This window comes from Ursus arctos, unplaced genomic scaffold (genome assembly GCF_023065955.2).
Source record: "Ursus arctos isolate Adak ecotype North America unplaced genomic scaffold, UrsArc2.0 scaffold_23, whole genome shotgun sequence".
NCBI lineage: Eukaryota > Metazoa > Chordata > Mammalia > Carnivora > Ursidae > Ursus > Ursus arctos.
The window spans coordinates 32314612-32338543 of record NW_026622908.1 but is presented as its reverse complement, the minus strand read 5'-3'; the positions used below and the strand labels follow the sequence as shown (position 1 = coordinate 32338543).

Here is a 23932-nt window from a genome sequence, read left to right as displayed (position 1 = left end):
TCATATTTAGCCTTTTAAAAAAGCAGGCCCAACAAAACATCAGCCTTGCTGGGCTTTAGAGAAAAAGCTAGCCTGTCACATCGCAGTCCATGCAGCTGGTCACCTTAAGGTGCTGTGGCAGGTAAAAGGAGCAAGAAGAGAGAAAAAACATTGGGAAGGAATGAAAGTTATGACTGTCAGGCCTGTCGTGTAAGTTTTAGTTCTCAGACTCTTTGGTAAAGGAGGTATCCCCACTTCAGAAAGAAATTTTAGGAATAAGGAAAATTAGTAGTGCATTCAAAATTACAGTTAATTCCGAGCTGGATTCACATCTGAGTCTTTCAAATCCAAGGTATGTTTTCTGTTTCACAGAGGCTATGAAATGCGGAGAAAAAAAGTAGCCGCTGAACCAAATGATGAATAATTTAGCCATCTAAGCAAAAAGGCCCTGCATTTTGGTCAAAGCAGTGAAACCAAAGAACATGCCATCCACTGAGTAGAGTAGAATGGTCTTAAATCAGGACAGACCTGGTTCTTGCCTCTGCAGAACGACAAACAGGTGTAACAGCCAAAAGGAGAAATCGCCATTGCTTTTCCCGACCATTCTGATAGTTTATGCAGATGGCGGGCTGAGTTTTTGTACAGTGAGGATTCCTAGGAGTACCATCAGTCCATGTGTGTGGACTCCCTGCTACATTGTGGGGATGACATTTCTTGAAAGTGATTGACGTGTCAGCTCCTCTGATGGATTCTTCTAGAACATCCTTGCATATTGAATGGATTCATTCAGGCTGCCTCCCTAAGTGCCATAGTGATTTATATCTTCAGAGGTTTTGGTTTTTGTTTTTTAGATATAGACAAAGACGTGTTTTATCTCCTTTGCAGAGATTTTTAGGCTTACCTAAGGATGTCACATGTGACCTCTCATTTTATTTTTTTCTCCCTCTATTGATCCCTCATCTTGTTGTTTCTTCAGACAAGTGATCCAGAATCTTGCATTCTGGTTTTTGCTCTAGAGGGAAAGTTGTGAATGAAAGATTCTTCTGTCTCCGACCAAAAACTACCCTCTTTCAGAAAAATATCTTTGGCGGTAACAGCAATTAATTTTCTAAGGCAACCGAGAGTGTTTTCTTTCCAACCACCTCTGTGCATATAAATCAGCTTCCTCATCTGTTTGCTGCCTAAAGCGTTGTCTGGAGGGGCCCCTCACTAGGGGGCCTAGGGATGCATGTGTTTAGTCTCCCCAACAGGCCTTGCTAGTCTGCCATGATTGCATGGCCAGGAGACAGAATCTTGAAAAGCCCATTTTTCCTTGGTCTCATAAGTGAATTCCTCTGCAGGCCAGGCCCCAAATGTCCTGTCTGGGACCAGTTAGGCAGATTTTGCATTAAAACCACAAGTGTTCTGGAACCTGAAAAAGAATGTTTTCGGGTAGATGGAGATCGGTGCCATACACCAGAATGTGGGCGAACAAACAGTGCTTCAGAGAGTGGCAAGGGAGAGAGGGAGAGAAACAGAACTCTGACCCCGAGGTGCTATTCAAGATTCACCACCCTCCTGAGAGGGAGAGCAGGTCATGAAAGAAGCCCTACCCCTCCCAAAGTCCGCAACAGGACGGTGGGTGAGAATGTTTTCTAGCAGCACCAGCTCCTGCCTCACTAAGGCAGCCAGGAGAATGGACCCTTCTCGGGTAATGCCGCATTTTCATGGAAAAGCTATTAGGTATTGCAGTTTATTTCCAGAGTAGCATAAGGAGCCAGAGGTTGGATAAGGACACGAGAGAAAGTACCTACTTGCTTTCTATCCAGTCTGGGGCCCTGCCCTTCTGGCGTCAAAAGACTGGAGAGAATGTGCTTTGGCTGGAAACGAATAAGGTGGGTGAAAACGGAAAGAGCAGAGCTGCACCTCACTTCAGACTGCTCACCTCCCACTGGAACGCAGTATCGTGCTCCCTCCCCCCCCCACCAGGGGCCCGCATTTAGAGTCTGTAAATGGCAGCGCTCAGTTGTCAAGTGCGCAACCTGCACACAGTCCTAATGGGGGCCCCGGGGGACCAAAGGCGTGGAATAAATCCCGTCCCACGGGGCTGGCTGGGCAGCGAGGGAGGGGTGCAGCATGGCAAGGACATAAAAGCTAGGAATGTTGGGAGGATTAAATGGAACCATGTGTGGAACAGCAAAGCCTGGTCCGCGGAAAGAGCCCTCCCCGAATCTCCACACTCACTGCGGTGGCTCGTGCACAGCAGCACGCGCCCGCAGAAGCCGAAACCAAGCACCGTGGGACCCACCGGAGGGCACGCTCACATCCCGTCAGGGGAGCTCGGGGAAGGCTTCATGGAAGAGTGGCATTTGAGTTGGGCTTTGAAGGACAGCGAGGATCCTGGGAGCAATTTCCAGCTCTCACTTTGCAGCTCTGGCACTTAGCAGCCACGTGAACGTGGGCAAGTCGCTTGATCGTTTGGGGCGTTGGGCTCCTCATCTTGAGAAGGAGAATACTACTTTTCTTACTGGAGTGTTAAATTCAGCATAGTGCCTGAGGGGTACATTTGGTATTGGGAGCTGTTGTTACTTACGAATTAGAAGCGGGGGTCACCTGGCGAGTACAAACAGTACGGGCAAGGTCACGGAGGCAGCAGAGGTTAGAGTCAAGGACAAGGGAAATGGCATCTCCAGCCGTCCTAACGTCTTCTCAGAGCTGCACTTCTGCCATGTGATAAGCACCCAGAACAGGAACTAACACGTAGTACTGCGTAAGTATTTGTGCACTGAACGGACGTCCTTGACGATCCTCAGACTGAGTTACGTCTCAGCCCCTCTCCCCAAGCCTGCCTCAGTGGAACTTGCGTTCTCAATCTGGACTAAACCCTTCATTGTGGCCTGGTTTCCCAGACTAAAAACTCGAGATGACCTTGAGTCCTCTGTACCCCTCCCCCTACTTCTAAGAAGTCACAGCTGGATTCCCAGAAATGCCTCTTGACTTTGTCATCCCCGCACCCCCAGCGCCCGGGGGGCGTGTCTCTGCTCGGCAGCCGCCTTCTATCTCTTCTTCCCGCCACCAGTGCGGGCCAGGAGGCACGAGATAAGCTCGCCCGGGTCGTGGCGGACGCTACCCCTTTTCTCTGCCTGCACAGGCTTCCAGCAAGGCATCAAATGCTCGTTGTGACCCGGTTGCTTACGATTTCTTGCCATTTCATCCTTAAATCCTTAACTCTCTGCGCCCAAGCCAGTCCCAGTTCTCCTCCTACGACCTCCTCTGCGCTGCGCATTTGTACCTACCAGCAGCTGCTCTGTGTTCTCTTCCGCTGAAGCTTCGTGCCGGCCGAGCCAAGCTGAGAGACAGATATTTATAAGTACAAAGTGGGTGTAAACTTCTGCAGCCGCAAACGTTTTAAACAAGCCCCATCCCACCTCCCCTCCATTCGAACTTTGAAATTCCTGTCCACCTCCTCATCTGCCATCTCTTCCCAAAGCCTGGGAGTTCCTTCCCTCTTCATACGCCTGGGAACCTTGGTGGCTAAGAGCTGTGACCTGGGAAGACGTGTGGGAAATAGAAATTAATTCAGCATCTATAGACAAGTGCACATAGGAAAGGGTTTTGAGGTGACATAAATGTACCTACCACCTAATAATAGGTTATTTTTTCGGTGGCCTGTCTCATGTCCTGCCTATAGATCCATTAGCTCACACCCCATAAAACACCCTCATAAGCAAAATATTACCCCCATTTTACTGAGAAAAGTAAAGCTCAGAAGGGCTAAGTCACATCCCCAAAACTAGTAAGTGACAAGCCAGGATTCAGAGCTCGGTCTGCAAGTCTGAGAACTTCTAATAGTACGCCACACGCATGTATCAAGTCCTGCTTTTTTTTTTTTAAGATTTTATTTATTTATTTGACAGACAGCCAGCGAGAGAGGAAACACAAGCAGGGGGAGTGGAAGAGGAGGAAGCAGGCTCCCAGCAGAGGAGCCCAATGCGGGGCTTGATCCCAAAACGCCGGGATCATGCCCTGAGCCAAAGGCAGACGCTTAATGACTGAGCCACCCAGGCGCCCCTATTTTTTCTGCATTAAAATAGGGGAACAGACTTAAGAATTTAAACACAAAACTCCATGCAGAACTCGTGACTTTATAATAGCGAAAGGGTCAATGTCGCATGTTATGTTTGCATACTGAGAAACCCAACAAACTGGCTTAATTAAGAAAAGGAATTTATTGGCCCAAGTAACAAAAATGGCCAGTAGTTAATCCAGTAATTGGAACAAGGGCATCAGGAGTCCCACTGTTCTCATCCGTTCTGTCCATGGGCCTCTGCCTGGTTTCCCTCTCAGAAGGGCTCACTCAGTATAGCAGCAAGAGGCCAAATGGCAGCTCTACTCACATGACTTCTTAGAGCTTGTAATTCCAGAGAACAAGTTATCTCCCAAGGGAGCTCCAGTAAAAATTGCGTGGAGAACTGGCTTGAAACACATGGCAGTCATAAACCATTCAGCGTGTCTGGAGAACCCCGCGGCTCTACCGGCCAGACCGGAGTCACAGGCCCAGCCTGAAGGGGTCAGGATCCGGGGTCCACCCCATTGGAACCATAGACTTGGAGCTGGAGGGGCATGGCTCATCAGCGGAAGGTTCTCTGGGCAAAGACACTGCATCCAGGCCAAAAGAAAGAGTTTGAATAGAAAGGGAAGGAAAACAACGCGGTCCATCAAGAATGCATAACCTCTGAAAATCCGTGAACCGGAGATGAGCACAGGGGTCGATGAGAAACCTATGCGCTGGTGTGTCCATAGATCATCTCAGCCACCCCAGCAAACAGATACTATTCCCATTTTTTTTCAGGTGTGAAAAATTGAAGCTCAGATTGAAACAAGTTGCTAGGAAGGGGCAGAGCTAGAATTCAGCCCTAGATATGTTTGACTTCAAATCCTGCGTGCTTTCCATGGCAGCGCAGTGCCAGGCTGGGAGGAACAAGTCACAAGGAGCCTTTGGGTACGACTGATAGAGGAACACTTGGGAGCCACGGCCCTGGGGGAGTTCACTTCCGACTGTCCAGCCATGCCCTGAAGTCAGGATGACCCCAGGGTGGGAGGGTCACAGCCACAGCCCTGCACCGCTACCGGCTGAGCCACTGAGCAATGCTTGATGGGCATCAGTACGGTGTCCTCTCAGTGGGAAGAGAGCTACCAGGGAGCTGCTCCACATCCTTACTTCTGACCAAGGCAATGAATTACCTGGTGCTGTTGGTATCACAGGAGCCACAGGAGAAAGTTGGATCGAGAAGGAAGGGCCATGTGGGGGGGCATAGAATGAATGAATGAATAGTCCTAGAAAAGAAGTTGAAGGAATTAGAGAAAAGTTATGATCCCGTGTTTAGAGACCAACGTGGGAATGTGGCCTGAGAGGGATAGAAAGCTCTTAAAATGGAAAATGAGGACAGCCCATTTGCAGAAACCCTTGCACAGCGCAAGGCGGTGAGCTGAAGAAACCAGCGTGGCTCTACAGAAAGCCCTCTGACACTCGAACGTGAAAAGGCAGGCTATAAGACGTGGAAGGAAGGGAAGGAAGCCCTGGATAAACTGAGACTTGGAAAAGGTGCGACAGTACAAAGACACCTTTGGTTATGTGCAGAGCGTGAGGAATAGAGGATTCATTATATAGGGTTCCACTTGGGGGTGGGGGTGTCAGGTTAGCAGTCGCCAGAAAGCAAAATACTCAGCCCCGATTTGCTTCATTCTCCCGCAAGGAAGAGCATTTCTAAACTGGGTCGAGTAAAGCAAAACATGATTTAGAGGATATTGAAACTCCAAGTAGAAGATAGTAAGGGAAGACAACCTAAGCACCTAGCCATTTACAATGAGCTGCAAATCCCAAAGCATCGAAAAACCTTTGCAGAGAAGATCCTGGAATGCTTGCCGAGGTAGGTGAGAGAGCTGGGGAGAGAAAGAAAGGGGCCACAGAGCCTGAAGGCTGCTGATGTCCTGACACTGAGAAAAGTAGAAAAGGTAGATTCTGGAAACTCAAGGTGGGTATATTTGGGGTGAATTCCTCCCCCAAATTTATTCTAGCATATAATATTAAACTATGGGTTTGAGAACCCCTAGAAAAAGAATCAGTATCTTCACTAAGAGCAAGATAAGGTAGATGATAATACCAACAATAATTTACCATTTATTTGGATGGCCACTAGGAAAATTCCCTGAACATGGTGTGCCTCGTTTCCAGTTAGACATCAAATGTTTCCTGATTGAGGAGACAACTAGGGAAACGGTGATCTCAGAGACTGCCTGTCAAGTGGATTTATAGCCACATTCACCACCGTGCCCCTCTCCCCCCAGTTGGTGACTCACCGGATGCACATCTGGGGAGAAGTCTTAGAGTTCCATGCGCCCGACTCTGCATTCGGTCAGCTCAGTAGTTTCCCGTGCCTGCCACACTCACCATGTTTGCAGATGGCACTGCTATTGGGAGGGAAAGTGAACATTCAGATGTCAGAACCAAGCTTCTAAAATATCTTGAAACGGGGCTGAGAGCAACAGGATGAATGAACAACCAGTGGAAAGACTTGCATTTATTGTATCTATTTATTTTAGCTTAAAACAGTGCAATTTCATCATCTTACAGTTCTGTAGGCCAGAAGTCTGAAAACGGGTCTTACAGGGTTAAATTCCAGGTGTTGGCAAGGCTGCATTTCTTCTGGGGGCCCTCAGGGAGGTTTATGCCAATGCCCAGTCCAAGTTTCTGGAGGCTACTGTGTTCCTTGGCCTCTGGCTTGCTTCATCCATCCTCAAAACCAGCAGCGTAGCATTTTCCAGTCTTGGAAAGACCTGCATTTATATTTAATTCGATTTTTTTAACAAGCTGCACAAGCACAAGATGAAGGAAGTTTGGCTTGACAGTGGTGCCTGGGGGAAAGCCTGGGGGCTTTCCGCCGATGTTGGAACTGAAACCAGGAGGAATGGAGCAGCTACCAGAAAAGATGGTCGTTCTCCCCATCCCTTCTTATTGTAGGTGCAAAAGGGTGAGACTGAAAAGTTCGTCTCTTTCCCTATAACCATTCCTCTCCCCAGGGGGAATCAGCCTCCCGTTAAGGACTTACAGTAGACCCTCCAAGAGGTATTCTATGCACATAAAAGCAAATGCGTAACTTTTTAATGTAAATGATAGCATACTCTACACCTTGCTTTTTTTTTTTTAATTTAACAGTAAATCTTAAAGATTATTTTAGGTCCCTTATATGAAATAATTCCTCATTCTTTTATAAAGGGTGCATAATATTCTATTGTGTATATATATAGAGAGAGACAGAGATCAGAATTTATTCAGTGGGTCCTCTGTTTCTGGACATGTAGATTATTTTCAATATTCTGCTATTACAAACAATGCTGCAGTGAACAATGTCATTTCAGTCATATGTATCTGAGAAGCAGCTTTTCAAGAAGTGGAATCGCTGAGTCAGACAGTGTACGGTTTTCAGTTTGGAGGTATTGTCCCATTGCCCAGTTGTTCTAGTTGACTGTCCCACTAGCAAAGTATGAATGTGTTTTTCCGCCTCCTCACCAATAGAGCGTGTTATAAACCTTGGTGTTCTCTGACTGCTTGCGAGGTAAAAAAAATGATGGCATCGTATTATGATTTTCTTATTCTAATAGTTACTTGTATTTTCTTTTTTATTAACTGTTTATATCTTTTACCCATTTTTTACTGAGTTGTCTTTTTCTCAGAACTCTTTAAATATTAAAGAAATTTGCTGTTTGTGATATGAGTTACAAATGTTTTCCATTTTTTAGTTTGTCTTTTGATTTTTTTCTATAGGCTCCACACCCAGTGTGGTGACCAACGTGGGGCTTGAACTCGACCCTGAAATCAAGTCCTGAGCTGAGATCAAGAGTTAGATGCTTGACCAACTGAGCCACCCAGGTGCCCCTCTTTTGATTTTGTTTCTGGCCATTTTGCCATGTAAATATGTTTCTCTTTTAAGCTGTAGGAAAACATATCCATCATTTTTTTTTATGACTTCTGGATTTTATGTCATACTTCAGAGTTCTTCACTCTGAAAATTTTTTTTTAATTATCACTTGATTTCTTTCAGTACTTTTTAAAATTTTTACATTTAAATATGTGATCCATTTGTTATTTATTTTGGTATAAGACATGATGTACGGATCCAACTTCTCTTTTTTCCAAATGGCTACACATTGTTCCCATACAATTTATTGAATCATGTATCTTTTCTTCTCTGATTTAAAATCCCACTTTCAGGGGCACCTGGCTGGCTCAGTAGGTGGAGCTTGTGACTCTTGATCTTGGGTTATGGGTTCGAGCCCCATGTTGGGTGTAGAGATTACTGAAAAAATAAATAAGTAAACTTAAAATTCCACTTTTGTAGTATTCTAATACCAGTATGTATTTGGATCTAATACTGGTTTTTACATTCCATTCCACTGATCTACTTCTTTTGATACATTTGAAAGAAATTATAGTTTATTGATATTTTTAATTACATTTCAAATGAAAGCAATAGATTTGTTGGAAAAGTTAGGGAAATAAAAAAATTATACAGAGAAAATAAATATCATCCCTGAACCTACCAAAAATAACTAAATATTTTGGTGTTTATTCATCCAATCTTTTCCTGTGGAATTGTATTTTTTTTTACCCAACTGAGATGATACTATGTAAGTGTAATTTTCCATCCCCCAAATCTAGTGTGATCTCAATGCCCTAAGTGGAACCAGTGATCATCTTACCCAGACTGAATCCACCCCTCTTTTGCCATCCTCCCAGATACTGTGCAAGAGGTGGACTCTTCCAGCTCCTTCCTAACCCCCTCATTTTAGTCACCAACCCCTCTTATTTTCCCTTAGACTCACAGGCTCTAGGATTTCTAGTGAAATCCTCTCAATATACTCTTGAAGAAGACCAAGAGAGGGGAAAATAATCTGTAAAAGTTAGACTGCTTTTAACTGCAAGCAACAGAGAATCAACTCAAAATGGTTCAACCAAGAAGTGGATTTATCATCTCCCACAACGAGAGGTCCATAGGTAGGGTAAATCCAGAATGTGTTAACTCAGTGGCTCAGTGATATCATCAGGGACCATGATCCTTGCCATCTGTCCATTCTGTCATCCCCAGTGTATTAGCTTTTGTCCTCATGCTTTTCCCCACATGGTTGCAAGATGGTGGCAGTAGTCCAAGTGTCATCTTCTTGCACAACATTACAGAAAGCCCAGAAGAAGGCATTCCCCTTTCTAATCCCACATTGCTCAAAGCAGGAGCTGAGGGTAGTCCGGAAAGGTAGGAGAGCATTTTTGGTTGTCACAATGATTGAGGGACACTATTGGCCTCTAGTGGCCAGTAGCCAGGGATAGTAAGATGTTCTGTGATGTTTAGGACAGTTGATTAAGTGAAACATTAACTCTCATTCTTTACAACATTAATGCAGGTAAAAAGCAAAACCTCTTTTTCCATACAAAACAAGCTTCTTTGCATGGTTTCAATGTACACTGAATTTTCCAAGGATGTAACTTCCCTGTAAATTGGGGAAGAACTGTAATTTGTTTTGTTTACAATTTGACCAAGAGTTGTTCATGTTGGACATCATAATGGTATTGGGGCTTTGGACAGCACACCCCTGTATTGGCACGTGTTTGTCGCTGCTGCACTTGTGGGGAGTGTATGGAAGATTCTATACTTCTAGAAGTATAAACATCCATCTTATTTGGTATTCTAGTGTGGCAATGTGCAAGTTTTACATACTTTAAAACATTTTATTAAAATTACTTTCTTCTTTTCTCCTTTATATCACACTTGGAGCATTATATTGATTTTTTGAAACTATGTGTCAGTAGATTTCATTCTCTAGGAGTTTCATTTCAGTGTAGGAAAGGAGGCATTCCAAAATACTTGTAATAAAAGAAATTAGGTCAGACAGGATTGAGATCCACGGGCTAGGAGAATAAAGTCTAGACAGCTTATCCTGGCACTTAAAATCCTTCGTGATCAAATTCAAAACCCGTTTTTCTGGACCTGTCTCCCGGCAGCATCCCTGGCTTTCATACTTCAGCCACACCAAGATTATTCGTTTTTCAAACACACCAAGCAGTAGTCATAGCACATACTGAGTGCTTCCCGTATGCTCTGTGCTGAGTACTTCACATTGAGTATGTCTTTCAATGCTGTCGACAAGCCAGTGAGGCATAGATACGTTTCTTGTCCCCATTTCACAGGTGGGGAAACTGAGGTCACACAGTGATGGAGCTGGGATTCAAACCCAAGCAGTCTGATGCCAGTCACTGCTCTTTACCATGACTGTATTGCCTCCCAGGGGGATACCCCTGCTCCCTGTCCTTTCTGCCAGGCTGCCTTTCCCATCTCTTGCTACCTGTCAAGGTCTAGTGCAGCCTTCATGACTTCTTTAGGTGTCCATCTGTTCACTAACTCTTGCTGGACCCTTTCACTTGGAATTAACTTATTTTCCCAGTGCTTCCATTGCACTTTATCTGTGGTTTTTTACTATGGCTACTCTTTAAAAAAACGGAGGTGGCAGTGATAAATTGCTCTGTGCCACTCATGTCTCTCCCTGCCCCTTCCCCCAGCCGTCCCTCGGCTGGGTTGTGGGTTGTGTTTACATCCCCAGCTGTCCCCCTGCACAATCACTCCGGACTCTCCCGATCCGCCCACTGGCTCGCGCTGCACTGGGTAACACAAGCAAAGTGATTCAACCCCCACCCCACTGCTGCCATCACCACCACCACCACCACCACCACCACCACCACACACACACACACACACACATGCGCGCGCACGCACACTCACAATCAGAACGTTATCAAAAGACACTATTGTCAGAAACAGGGACCAGGATGCCATGGGGCCACAGGGATTCTCTCCCTTACCCACCTTGGTAGGACATACCTTTCCTTTCTTCTCTCCAGTCCTCTTTTCCACAGCTGTCACTCCCTGAGGTTCCTGCTGGCCATGGAGACCTAACCATTGTCTCCTGCCAGGGCCACTGCCACCATTGTGTTAGCTCAAGGAAGAGTGGGTTTTTTCCAGCCTCCTCCAATTGAAAGGCTGACATTCTCCCCCAAGGGTGTGTTGATCGTGGTGTCAACATGTATTCCATGGCCAAACATACGGGATTTGGGTCTCCGACAGTCTGGAGTTATTTGTACCTCCAGTTCCCTCTATCAACATGGGTCAGAGAATTTGCAACAGTAGCTCAGAGAATGAGTTTGGGGAGAATGGGTTTGGGGAGAAACTCAGTGACTGTCCTACATCTTCACCCCAGTTTTGACCCCCCAGTGTTACAACTATCTGCTGCTCCAATAACCCAAAAGGTATGGTTTAGAATGATCCTATCAGCATCCCTGGGTGGCTCAGTTGGTTAAGCATCTGCCTTTGGCTCAGGTCACGATTCTAGCTAGGGTCCTGGGATCGAGGCCACATCGCATGGAGCTCCCTGCTCAGTGGGGAGCCTGCTTCTCCCTCTCCCTCTGCTCCTCCCCGCTGCTTGTGTGCACTCTCTCTCTCTGTCAAATAAATAAATAAAATCTAAAAAAAAAAATCTGTTTTCTAAAAAAAAACCATAAAAATAATAAAACAATCCTTTCTATCCCTTGCCAGCCCGCCACACAGTTGCAGTCAGGGTGGCTGGGCGGGATATGGTCTTGAAGGCTTCCTCACGCTGCGAGCAGCTGATGCTGGAACCTCCACGGGGGTCAGGGCTGGCTTCCTGGGATGCAGCTTTTGCAGCTGCACGAGCCCCACCCTTCACAGGGCTCAGTGCCTCGTTGAATGCTCTATTGTAACCATTTACATTCTTAATTTTCGAACACGAGGCCCAGCATTTTCATCTTGCACCAGACCTTGCAAATCTGATAGCTGGTCCTGACCAGGGCTATTGGCCACCATGTCTTCACATATGGCCTTTCCATGTGGCCTGGGCTTTCTCACATCAAGAGAGTTTCGAGAGAGAGTGAGCGCCAGACAGAAGCTGTATTTCCCTTTATAACCCAATCCAAGAAGTCCTCTTAGGAGGGGAGTGGCAAGGTCACAATATAAAAAGAGCATGGGGGATGGGAGATACTGTCATAGCTGTCTTGGAAAATGCCATTTGCCACATCTGCTAAGAGCAGGTCACCTCCCCATCCAGGGCCTCAACTTCCCCATGTGCAGAAGAGGGCTGGGGGGGCTCTGTCCCCCCTGGGAAAAGGCCAAGGCGGAGCTGGGAACCTGATCCTCACAGGCGCCCCCAGCTTTCCCATTCTGGGGTCACTTACCAGGCACTGAGAGGAACTGGAGCTCTGGGTGATGGGGCTAGACCCCCCACCCAGAAGCTCTAAATGTCTGTTCCCCCGGAGGGCTGAAATCTCTGAGGAAGGCAGACTCCACGCCCTGACATCTGTTTCTCCTGCTGGCATCTCTGCTGGGCTAACAATTCCTCCTCTCTTATTTCTCCCTGGGGCATGTTGTTGTCTTTCTCATTAACTTCCCCTCAACTCCCAGCAAGGCCCCTAGACTCAGAGCTCTGCTAATTCCCCCGTAATCCACTGGCAAGCCAGGAAGCTAATTAAATTGTGAGCCTGTGCGGGAGCTCTCTCTGTCAGTCTCTGGATCTCTCCGGCTCTCTCCTGTCAGTCTCCTCCCTTGCTCTTCCTTTCTGACTAGCCCTGAGTGGTTTAGATTCATCAGCACACTGTCTTCTTGTGGGTCTCCCTGATGGCTCTTCTATCTCCTGTGTTTCAGCCGGAGTAATCTTAAAATACAGCTCTGAGTTCTGTCTCCTCTGCTGCAGGATCACCCGAGCCCCTTAGCCAGGCATTTAAGCGCATGTGCCTTACCTGCCCTAACTTCCAATCACAAACCCCTCCCTCCAGAACTGAGTCCTGGAAGGTCTCCCCCCAAGCCCTGTCTATGCCACCTCACACTTTTGCTCATATTCTTACCTTTGACGGGATCCCACCCCCTACTCTTCCATCTGTCAAATCCTTGCCATTATTTAAAAATAGCCTTCTCTGTGGGGCACCTGTCTGACCCAGTCAGTAGAGCAGCCGACTCTTGATCTCAGGGTAGTGAGTTCAAGCAGTGCGTTGAATGTAGAGCTTACCCAAAAAAAATTTTTTTAAAGAGCTAAATTAAAAAAGAAAAAAAGTAGCCCCCTCTGTGACCTCTTCCCTACACCCCCCCTCGACTACTGGTGGAATTCCTCCCTCCCTGAGCTCTCATAGCACTTACCAGCTCAGCTCCTGAGGCTGATCTCTTTCCACCTATTATGCTTCTTTCTATCCATGTCCAGCCACTTCCACTAAATGATTAGCTCCTTGAGGGCAGGGTTTCTAGGTCTTTTTCATCTCAGCTTTTTCCTGAGCACCTACTTAAGACTGTGCCTTAAAACCCTTCATTGGTGTTTCCTGGCCCAAGATGGCAGCTGGGGCTCCAGCCTTCATGTATACATTCCAGGAAGAGGGAAGAGAAAAAGAGAGGGCCTCCTAGCTGAGTTGGTCCCTTTCAAGCACTTTCTCTCCCAACAGCTTCTGTTCATGGAGTATGCCTAGCGGCAGGAGACTGGATACATTGTTTCCCTTCAAGCTCATGAGCCCAGCCCTTGTTTTACAGATGAAAATATAACCCAGAGAGGATCATAGAATTAGGGAGGCTGCTGAACGTAGTGGTTAAGGATCAGGTTTTGGAGCTAAACACACCTGGGTTTCAATGCCACCCCTCCCTGCATATAACCTCTTCATTCCTCATTTGTAAAATTGGGTTAATGGTAGCTACTTCAGGGGATGTTAAGAAAATTAAATAAGGTAACGAATGTGAAAAAGCACTTACCACAGTTTAAGACAGTTTTTGTTCATTGTCTTAGTTTGGGTTCCCCCAAAAGCACACTTTGAGACAAAGATCTGGGTGCAAGTGGTTTATTTAAAAGTTAATCCCATGAAGCAGGGTGAAGTAGTGGGGAAGTGAGACAAGGAAGGGAGAAAACCAAATAAAGCAAACAGAGAAGAGAGGGTTTTTCCCATGGGTGACTTTGACTCCATGATGGAGTCTCTCTGAGACTGGAACGTGTCTGGCAATTGAGGGCCTGAAACCGGGAGTGTTTACTCTCTAACTCTGGACCCTGCTTGCTTGGGGGTTCCCCTGGGGCTTTTAACTCTCCACTTGCAACCTGCCCCACACTCACCTCTCCAGCCAAAAAGGTCCCCGGAGAGATAGGGGAACCAAGCTCGGGAACTGTCAGCAGGTGACCTCCAGGTTGGCCTGGGGTGTTGGAAGGGGGCACTGATAGTACCTGCTACACTCAGTAAAAGTATATTAAAATTATTATTATGTTATAATCGCTGCACAACAAAGTCGGAGCAGACAGGAAGTACAACCTAGCCTGGGCTCTTTTCTCTGAATACTGTGCCCCCTCCTCCTTCCATTCTGGCACCCCCCGTACCCCCCCACTCCAGCCTGCCCTAGTCACCCACCAGCTCATGGCATTCTCTTTCTCCCTCTTTCTTTTCCAGTGGCCCCTAACGCAAACCCTGCTGCCGTCTGTCCCAGCCACCTGTCTCCCCGACCCTACTGCTCCAGTGAAATGGCTTTCAGCCTGAGCCAGGCCTCCACCAGGACTTAATGGTTTTGCCTGGAGAACCCTGCTTTCCTCCCTGCCCTCCCACCATTGGAATCACCTTCAAAAGTCACTTTCAAGATGGCAGCCCCACCCTTCTGATCCAGAAGAGTACCGATGTCCTAGAAGGGTTGTGGCTGACCAGGTCAGCATCCTGCCTTCCTCAGCCCTCCTGCCACATCCCTGCATGGCTCATCCCACCCTCACCCTGCTTCCTGCCTTCCCACAGGCCCGTGACCCAAGCTTTTGAAACCGGTGAAGGACACAGTTATGATCTAACCGGGGCTAGACAGGTACTTCACCCCAGGCCCCAAATACTCCCGAAATGCCAGTGTCCAGCCTGAAATGCCTCCATTCATTTCTTTCCATTGAGGCACATACTCATTCATCCTTCACCTAACACCCTGAAGAAAACTTCATGAGCCCATCATCATCAGCGCCTTCGTGAGGACTAACCTGCATCAGACTAACTGGGGTCACATAAGTTTTGAGAGTTCCAGAAGGAAAGCTCCAGAGGGCAGAGGGCTTCCCAGGGCGCCAGGTTTCTCTGGGTCCACACACAGGGTCTGTGGCAGAGCTGGGACCAGAGCGCAGGCCTTGTGCATCAACCAGGGGCAGATGGAGGGCACCAGCTCCTGGCAGCTGAGAGTAGGGCCCTTCTAGAGCCATGCACTCAGTCAACAGCTACTGAGTGCCAGGCAGATGGACACCTCCAATCTGTTGGAAGAGATCCCCACAGTTGTTGGGAGAGATTCTCCAGAGCTGCTGGGAGAGATACCCACAGCTGTTGGGAGAGAACAGCAGCCCTGATGAAGGGAGTCCAAGATGGCTCCGGGGGTCAAAACCCAGAGTGGAGACCATGGGGGGGCCTCTGATGAGTGCTGAGGTGGGAAGACAGCTGTTCTGGGCCCTGATGTCCGACTGGATCCTGCTACCCTAGCCCCAGCTAGGCAGGGTGTCAGTGTCCCTCGGCAACAGGCCCTCTGAGCTCTCCCAGTGTCTTTCTCAACCTTCTCCCTTCTTGTGGGCACTAGGGAAGCAGCCTGCTCAGCCAAAACTCAATCCTGCCCCCAGGATGCCCTTCCTTTGCATACCCTCCCCAGGGGGTCCAGGCTGACCCTCCAAGTCTGGGGGCTTGGTCTTCCTCCTTCCTTCCTAACCAACTACGGGAATTTTCAGATTCGGAGGCAAGGAACAAAAACTAGGTCACTTCAAGCTCTTTCTTTCCTGGTGACATTGACCCATTTATCCTTTTCTTCCCTCAAACCCCCTCCCCCGGTGCCACTTAGCCTGGACATCTGTCCCAGCCAAAATCTCACCTTCCACTGTCCTTGCCGCCCACGGGCTTGTCCAATCTGTGTGTTCTGCGGCAGTCCCCTCTCCTCAAACCCGGGAGGAGGCCTGTCTGGAGAGTGCCCTGGGCCACCCCCAGTTTGTCCTCTGCCTCAGGCCTCAGTTTCCCCGTCTGCTAACTTGGGTTGATGATGCGTGTTTCGTGGAGCCAAAGGATGAAGCTCCAGGGAGGTCACGCATGAGGAAGAGCCCAGGGCTCGGTGCAGCCTGCGCAGGGGCCTCCTCCGAGCGCTGCCCCTAGGCCCTGCGCGGCTCCCCTTCCTCCGCGCGCCCCTCCCTCTCCCTTCTCCTCCCCTCTCCCCCTTCCCGCCGCTCCCCTGCCGCTCCTCGCGCCGGTCAGCTCGCCTCGCTCTTCTGCTGTCTTCGTTCCCTGGCGCCTCGCCTCGCCGCCCCGCGCCCACCCCGGGGTCCCGGGGTCCCAGCGTCCCGCCGCCGCTGCCGCCGCCCCCGCCAGGCCGGGCCCCGCCGCAGCGCGGGCGGTCAGTGCGCAGCCCCGGCGCCCGCCCGGAGCCGGGAGCCGGGAGCCCGGAGCCGGATTGCGGGCTCGGAGAGGACCCGACCCGCCCGCCGCCCCCAGCCAGGTGAGGGCAGCTCAGGGGCGGAGAGCCAAGCTTTCTCCGCGTGGAAGCGGGGGCGGGCGACGGCGCGGGGGGATCGGGTTCCTTGTTCGCTGAAAGCAGGACCTGAGAGCTTGTTCATGAAAGAGGCTCAAGGGCTTTCACTCGGAAGGGATGGATGAAGGAAGGTTGGCATGGGGGCGGGGGGAGGGGGCGTCTAGGGTATCCCCTCCTGAGGGATTTCTTTTTTCAGGAGGAAGGATCAATTGACTTCTGTAAAAGGGTGGCTTATCTTTTGGGGAACATGAGGGGCTTTCAAGGTGGGAGAAGGTTCTGGCGAGGCTTGAAGGAGGGGGTAATTGGGGAGTGGGGTTTGGCGGGGAGCGGGGCTCTGAGACCCCCCCTTCGCCTGACATCGCGGCACCTCCCCCGTCGGTTCCGGGGCTCTGGGTCTGCCCAGGTCTCTGTGTCCCAGTTTTGTCTCTTTGAAGATGACTATTTTGAGCCTCACCTGGACAGAACTAGGAACAGCCATTTCTTCTCCTGGAGCTATGAGGCCCACCTGACACCATCTCACCTCTGACCTGTCCAGGGAAGGGGATTTAAGGAAGGATGGGGACTTAGGGATCTGGGAAATGGCAGTGCTGGGTGAGAAATGGGCAGAGGCTGGGTAGTGGACACACAGGAGGACCCTCTGGCCCTTGTGGGGTGTACCAGACTCTGCAGGGAGATTGCTGAAGGTAGGGTAGGCAGGTGCTCCTGAGGCAGGACCTGCCAGGGGGAGAAGCAGGGGCAGAGAGAGTTGAGATGTTCCCATACTCCCAGAAGGCAGAATGCTAGAGTTTTTGCTTGTTTTGCTGTTTTTATTTTTATTTATTTATTTATTGCTTTTTGCTTTCTTTCTCCTTCACTGTGGATCCCAAGATTCATTCCACTTATCTCCCCTCTTATTTTTGCAAAAAAGGGAAATCGAGGCTAAGGACAGGTTGGCTTGAAATATCTGTGTCTACGAGGGGAAAAGATGGTGGAGAAGAAGGCGTACCAAATCTGGAGTCAAAAGACCTTGGTTCAAGGTTGCCTCAGTGTGCATGATTACCTTAGGCCAAAATCCTTCCCTTGTTTGGGCCTGACTTTCTCATCTATAAAATGGGAGAGGGCCCACCTGTCTCACAGGTTTGCTGCCAGACCAGATGTGTCCAAAGAGCTTTATGAAAGGGAATAGTCAGGAGGTGCAATCTTCATCACTGTAGATGGGTCCCCTCCTTCCTCCCTGCCCTCATCAAGGCTCTGACTAGCCCATGGGGTGCCTTTGTAGGAATTACAAAAGGTCCCTCCTCCGGAGGGAGAGAAGGTTCAGCTGGGTTAGGGACTTGGGGTCTTTATTATGAAAATTAGAAGAAGGCACACTTTTCCCCAGGTGCAGCAGCTCCACACTGTAGGGCAAGGAGAATGTGGGCTAGATTCCAGTGCCCACCTACCCTACGGTGAATGTCCTTGTGGAGAATGCATCTGCCCCTGGCAGCTCTTCTCAGCAAGATCCCAGGGTGTTAAGAGACACAGAGCTACACACACTCCCAGGGTACTTCCCAGAGAAGCCCACATCCCAGGCTGTTGCCAGCTCATTTTCTCTCTTACTTTGTTTCCACTTCAGGATCTTTGGGTATTCAAGCCCCAAAGCCCAACCGTTCTGGCTTCTGTACTGCAGGAAGGGCCCCTGGGGAGTCCAGAGGTCCAGAGTGGTGGCTGACCCTTGTGGGTCAGAGGCCAGGAAAGGGGTCAATGAGCATCTGTTCCCTTTCCTGTCCATATGGGGACTGAAACAGTGGCCATCAGTACAGAGATGCCTGTACTGATGCCTGAGTGAGGGGCAGGCCAAGATCCGCAGAATAGCCACAGGAAAATTCAGCAAACCAGGCTGAAAGAAACTCAGAGAGGCCCTGGGGAGGGGGTAAACCCAGCTGACAGCCTATAGGCCCCTCCCACCAGAGCATTTCTGCTCTTATCTGTGGTACAGGTGTGTGAGCTTTCACTTGAGAAAGCGGTTCGTTTCTTACAAAAAAAGAGACTCACTGGCCTAATCTTCTGGTTCCCAAAGTGTGGTCCCTGGACCAGCAACATCTGCATTACCTGGAATTTGTTAGAAATGCAAATTCTCAAGCCCCATCCTAAATCAACCTAACGGAAACTCGGGGGGGGGGGGAGGGGCAACAATGTGTGTTCTAGCAAGCCCTCTATAGGACACTGAGACCCGCTGAAGCTTGAGAACCAAGGACCTAGTCCAAGTGTGTAGGAAGCCGAGTCCTAGTTGTGGGTCGGGGCAGGGCTGTGAAAATAACGCGTCTCCCAGTCTCGGAACTCTTGGCATTTGGGGGCTACCCCTGCACAAGCCTCCTCTCCTTCCCCTCCCAGGCACCATGCTGCTGCTGCTGCTGGGCCTGCTGGGCCCTGCCGCCTGCTGGGCCCTGGGGCCCTCTCCAGGCTCGTCGGAGCTGCGCTCGGCCTTCTCGGCGGCACGCACCACCCCCCTGGAGGGCACGTCGGAAATGGCGGTGACCTTCGACAAGGTGTACGTGAACATCGGCGGCGACTTCGACGCGGCCACAGGCCAGTTCCGCTGCCGCGTGCCCGGCGCCTACTTCTTCTCCTTCACGGCAGGCAAGGCCCCGCACAAGAGCCTGTCGGTGATGCTGGTGCGCAACCGCGACGAGGTGCAGGCGCTGGCCTTCGACGAGCAGCGGCGGCCCGGCGCGCGGCGCGCCGCCAGCCAGAGCGCCATGCTGCAGCTCGACTACGGCGACACGGTGTGGCTGCGGCTGCACGGCGCCCCGCAGTACGCACTCGGCGCCTCCGGCGCCACCTTCAGCGGCTACCTGGTGTACGCCGACGCCGACGCGCCTGCGCGCGGGCCGCCCGCGCCCCCCGAGCCGCGCTCGGCCTTCTCGGCGGCGCGCACGCGCAGCCTGGTGGGCTCGGACGCGGGCCCGGGGCCGCGGCACCGGCCACTGGCCTTCGACACGGAGCTCGTCAACATCGGCGGCGACTTCGACGCGGCGACTGGCGTGTTCCGCTGCCGCCTGCCGGGCGCCTACTTCTTCTCCTTCACGCTGGGCAAGCTGCCGCGCAAGACGCTGTCGGTGAAGCTGATGAAGAACCGCGACGAGGTGCAGGCCATGATTTACGACGACGGCGCGTCGCGGCGCCGCGAGATGCAGAGCCAGAGCGTGATGCTGGCGCTGCGGCGCGGCGACGCCGTCTGGCTGCTCAGCCACGACCACGACGGCTACGGCGCCTACAGCAACCACGGCAAGTACATCACCTTCTCCGGCTTCCTGGTGTACCCCGACCTCGCCCCCGCCGGCCCGCCGGGCCTCGGGCCCCCGGAGCTCTGAGCCCCGCCCGGGGAGAGGAGCCCGGGGGCGGCCCGGGGCGTGCATGCCGGGCCGAGGCCCGAGCGCCCCGCCGGCGCGAGCATGACGGCCCGCCCAGTGCGGCTGACTCTGCCAATAAAGTGGGCCTGCGTCGGCGCCTGTCTGCCTGGGGCCCTGCGCTCTGTCTGGTCTGCGCCGCTGTGGTCTCGGGCGGGGCGGGAAGGCACGGACTACTGCAGACCAGGGGATGGGGGTCGGAGGGCTGAGGGCAGGATTTGGTCAGGCCCTGGGAGGGCGAGGAGATGGGAATTTGATTGAATTGAACCCGACTCCCCAACCCCTTGCGGGACTCCCCTTCACGTTCCTTTCCAGTCAGACCCTCTAACTCCTTCCCACTGACGTACGACGTCACTTAGGGTCCAGCTGGTTCTTTCTTGTGGCAAGGGACCACACCCTGCTCCCTTTCTGGGGGTATGGGATTCAAGGAAACAGAATATTCCGTTTTCTAGCAGGGTGTGTGTGGGATGAGCCGTTGATACCTGGTTGCCCCAACTCTTGCCCTCCCAGGACAGGAAGGGTGATTCGCCCAGGGCAGGGGTTAAGCAACTTACTTTGGCATAAAAGGACACAGGCTGCAGGAGGCCAGAACAGAACATTTTATGGGACAGCTACACAGGATCAGGACTACACCAGCCAGACTCAGCTTCTTTCTCTGTCAGCCCCCTCGCAGCCTCACTTCCCCCTCTGAGGTGTTCATCTGAGGCTTGTTGAGATGGACTAAAAAACCTGCTCCCCCCCACCCCCGGCCAAAGAAAGGTAATGTTCTTCCACCTGCTTTGCTCCATTCCTCCAACAGACTAAACTAAAAATGTCCAGTCTGTTCTAATCCAGATGGGGAACTTGGGGCACAGGGACTCCAGAGCATTGGTTGGGATTTAAAAGGGGTATGTAAATGAGGACAGGGTACCGCACATGCACAAGGTTCCCATAGATTCCACAGGACTTGTCACAGACTGCCAGGGTAGGAGTTGGAGCGTCTGACTCGGCCTTCCTTGGGGGCATCTTTCTTTTCAGTATCTCTTGAACACACTTCTCAACCCCGACCCAACACACACCTGCAAGTCCTGCCTTTAGCTCTGTGCCTGCTGCCTGAGACCCAGGCTCTTAGCCTACCAGGGCTCAGGGAAGAAAATGGGGGAGGGGTAAACTGGGTTCCAGGGTACAATCCAAGCCTAGAAACCTGAACACAGTGGGAAGGACCACGTGTCAGATGGAAGCCACTGCCCAGGATGTGTCTGGCTTGGGCCATGAGTTGGGGGAGTGGTGGGTTGGCAGGTGAAAGGGGAGGGTCAGGGAAAGGGGTCAAGGATCAAGGCCCAGGGCCCCAAAGATGGAGGCTGCCCCTGAGGGCAGAAGCCCTTGCACAGGTCCCAGAGTGTTTCCTGTGCCAGCAGGGCGAAGACCTGGGCCCAGCGACCCCTCTCCTCAGCCTCACTAGCCTCATGGAGCCGGTAGACACAAGACAGGCCTGTGAGGAGCAGATGTTCAAAGTCCCAAGGGCTAAGAGGAGGCCCTTTCCGCAGGTCCTGGAACTGCCGCAGCCGCTGCTTAGCACCCTCCAAGTCACTGGGCACGTGGTGCTGCAGGAGGAGCCTGAGTCGGTGGCCTGGGCGTGTGGATGCCAGCTCCTCGTCCTGGATGTGCAGCTGCCCCATGACATCCAGCTCCAGCCCAGCCCAGAGCAGCTGCAAGGGGAGCCATGTAAGGGGTGGGCTGGAGCCTGGGGGGCAGGGCAGGGAGCAAGAGTCGGCGGGGGGGGGGGGGGGGCATAAGCAGGCAGTAGGACCCATGCTGGGTTGCCCCCTCCCACACGCATCAAGCCTAGCTTGAGACATCCCCCTTCCCAACCCTGAGCTTAGGGACCTCTGGACATTCCCTCCCCCATATCCCAGGCTGGAGAAAAGACCTCGAACATCACTTCCGGGGCCTCTGGCTCCTGCAGGCCACCTCCCACGCTGGTGCTGTCCATGGGCTGCCCTGGGGCAGCAGAAAGGAGTCAGGCCCTGGCAAACTCCACCCTGAACACCCCAGCCTCCCAGAAGTGCCCCTTAGCTGTGTGGTAGGGATGCCTAGAGGTTCTCTGTCTACAAAAGAGCAGGAATGCCATCCCATGTCCCCCTTCCCTTTACACACACATGCATGGTGACATTCACCCTCCCAGGCATAGGTCTTGTGATCCCCAAATCATCATCCCAAACCCAGATACCACCTCGGCAAATGTCCAGGACTCCTCCTTGAACTTCTGCAGTTCCCTTGGCAAAGAACTCCAGACCACTGGGTCACAAGACACTTCACTTCCCACTTCCCCTCCCTGTAATCATCTGGGACGATGTGACCTAAAACAGTGCCAGTGACTCTCCCCAAGGGTTGAGGACCCCTTTAGGAGGAAATTTACTCCTTCCTTGCTCCTCAGTAGTGATCACGCAGAAGGTGGGGAAGCAAGGCGAGGCAAGTTGTCTGCTGCAGCTTCCTTCATCGCACACTCTGGTGTGCTGCCCAGCCCTTAGAATGATGGTCCTGAGCCCAGGGCGGGTCCAGAGGTCCTGCTTTGCGTATCTAGAATAAGGCCACTGCCCACCTCTGTCCACGGCTGGCATTGAGGGCACTTGGGGCTACCTCCCTTCACTTGGACCTTTCTAGTTCCAGGGTTGGGGCCCAGACTATTACCCCTGCTGCATAGGTCAGTCTGGTACCATGCCCACAGTGCCTAGGCCATGCTAGGTTCAGATAGAACTAATTTTAACTGCTATCAGCCGGCAGCATTACTTGGCTCCCATCCACCCCACCCTAAAGCCCCGGTACCTGGATGGTGCTGGGTTGTAGTCACCCCAGGGAGAAGGCAAATGGCTACTATTAGCCAAGCCAGGAACTGCATCGTCCCAGCCATACCCCACCACGTCCTCTGAGTCTTCCTCTCCCCAGCTGCTCTCTGCTTCTGCATCCGCCCGCCACACACCACTGCTCCAACTTTCCACTGCAGGCTGCTCAGGCGTTCCCTACTTTGTGTGTCAGCCTTCAATGCTGAACAGGGAGGGGCTGGCTCTGACTTCCCAGGACCTTTCCATCCCATGGAAATGTGGAATCTTTAGTTGTTGGCAGTAGGAGCCTGGCTCCCTGCTTGTCAAGCCCTCAGCCTGTTCCTGTCCAGATGGGCGGGATGCTTGCTTACTAGAAAAATGGTGCTTGGTAGCCAACAGCTCTAGCTTGGCCCTCCTAAGAGGTACAAAAGAGCCCAGGCAGTAACACTACCTTACTACTTGTCCTCACCCCCAAAACATGCTGCAGCTGAACTCAGGCTCTAACACCCAGTCCAACCCAGCCCAGCCTCCAGGGAGCCCCTCAGCAGCCAAAAGCATCAGCTGCAAAACTTGGTTCTGGAACTGCAGTGGTTCTCCAACTACATGGTGTGCTGGCTGGGTGGTCCCACAGACCAGCAGAGCTGAACACTTCCAGCTCGGGGACTCAGACATCAGCCATACAGACCCTAGAGTCCTGTCACCTAGAAGACAGTTCTGTAGCTTCTAAGTATCTTTTGCGTCAGCCCTGGGACGGCCTTTGCTTGCTTACAACATTCTCAGCTCTGGCTGGAGTCTGGGAAGATTACCTTAGCCCAAGGGTGACGGGCTATTAGCTTGCAGGGAGCAGGATGCAGGGTTCAAGACTCAAAAATGAACTATGGCTCATGGAACCCTGTGGATGCTTGGTGGGTGGGGGTTTCCCTGGTTCCACCCAGACTCGGTCCATCAGCTGCCACCAGACAGTCTGCTGTGACAAGAGGCTTTCTCCTGCAGTTGCTGAGGGCCCTGCAGTTTTTAGGAGATGCCATGCCATACCCACCCTAAGCCCTGTGGACAGTGAGGACTTTCCATTTCAGCTCCAGAAACCCCCTCTCAGAAGTACATCCAGACCTGCAGGTCACCATGTCTGCAACTGTACTACTTAGTCCCATTAAAAGAGGCTCCTGGGTTGGTAGTCTCTTTAAGGAAGAGGGGAAAAATCCCTGCT

The 23932-nt window shown here is 51.3% G+C and overlaps 3 protein-coding genes across 6 annotated transcripts in view; 2 read left to right on the top strand and 1 right to left on the bottom strand.

The window, feature by feature from the left end:
* MTCH2 (mitochondrial carrier 2) overlaps positions 1 to 14681 on the top strand; it is a 34923-nt gene extending 20242 nt beyond the window's left edge. Inside the window, exon 13 of the mRNA XM_044388913.3 lies at positions 14486 to 14681. Within this exon, the coding sequence (XP_044244848.1) occupies positions 14486 to 14572 (87 nt within the window). The 3' untranslated portion in view covers positions 14573 to 14681. The remainder of the gene's footprint in view (positions 1 to 14485) is intronic.
* On the top strand, positions 14661 to 20128 carry C1QTNF4 (C1q and TNF related 4). Of its 2 annotated transcripts, none has more exons than XM_057317394.1 (2): positions 14661 to 14734; positions 14819 to 20128. In XM_057317394.1, exon 2 carries the CDS (start codon positions 18914 to 18916, stop codon positions 19886 to 19888), a length of 975 nt encoding a protein of 324 aa, XP_057173377.1. In that variant the 5' UTR covers positions 14661 to 14734; positions 14819 to 18913; the 3' UTR covers positions 19889 to 20128. The 2 variants fall into 2 exon arrangements, with proteins under 2 accessions (XP_057173377.1, XP_057173376.1); XM_057317393.1 differs by lacking the exon at positions 14661 to 14734 and having other exon boundaries at positions 16282 to 16523; positions 18909 to 20128.
* Positions 20129 to 20508: 380 nt separating this feature from the next.
* Positions 20509 to 23416, bottom strand: FAM180B (family with sequence similarity 180 member B). Of its 3 annotated transcripts, XM_026511911.4 has the most exons (3): positions 22730 to 23398; positions 21834 to 21904; positions 20509 to 21612 (listed from the first exon to the last, which is right to left on the bottom strand). In XM_026511911.4, the coding sequence occupies exons 1-3, from the start codon at positions 22995 to 22997 to the stop codon at positions 21217 to 21219; spliced, it is 735 nt and encodes a 244-aa protein (XP_026367696.2). In that variant the 5' UTR covers positions 22998 to 23398; the 3' UTR covers positions 20509 to 21216. The 3 variants fall into 3 exon arrangements, with proteins under 3 accessions (XP_026367696.2, XP_026367697.2, XP_044244850.1); XM_026511912.4 differs by lacking the exon at positions 21834 to 21904 and having other exon boundaries at positions 20509 to 21647; positions 22730 to 23416; XM_044388915.3 differs by lacking the exon at positions 21834 to 21904 and having other exon boundaries at positions 22730 to 23407.
* Between the last annotated feature and the right edge of the window lie 516 nt (positions 23417 to 23932).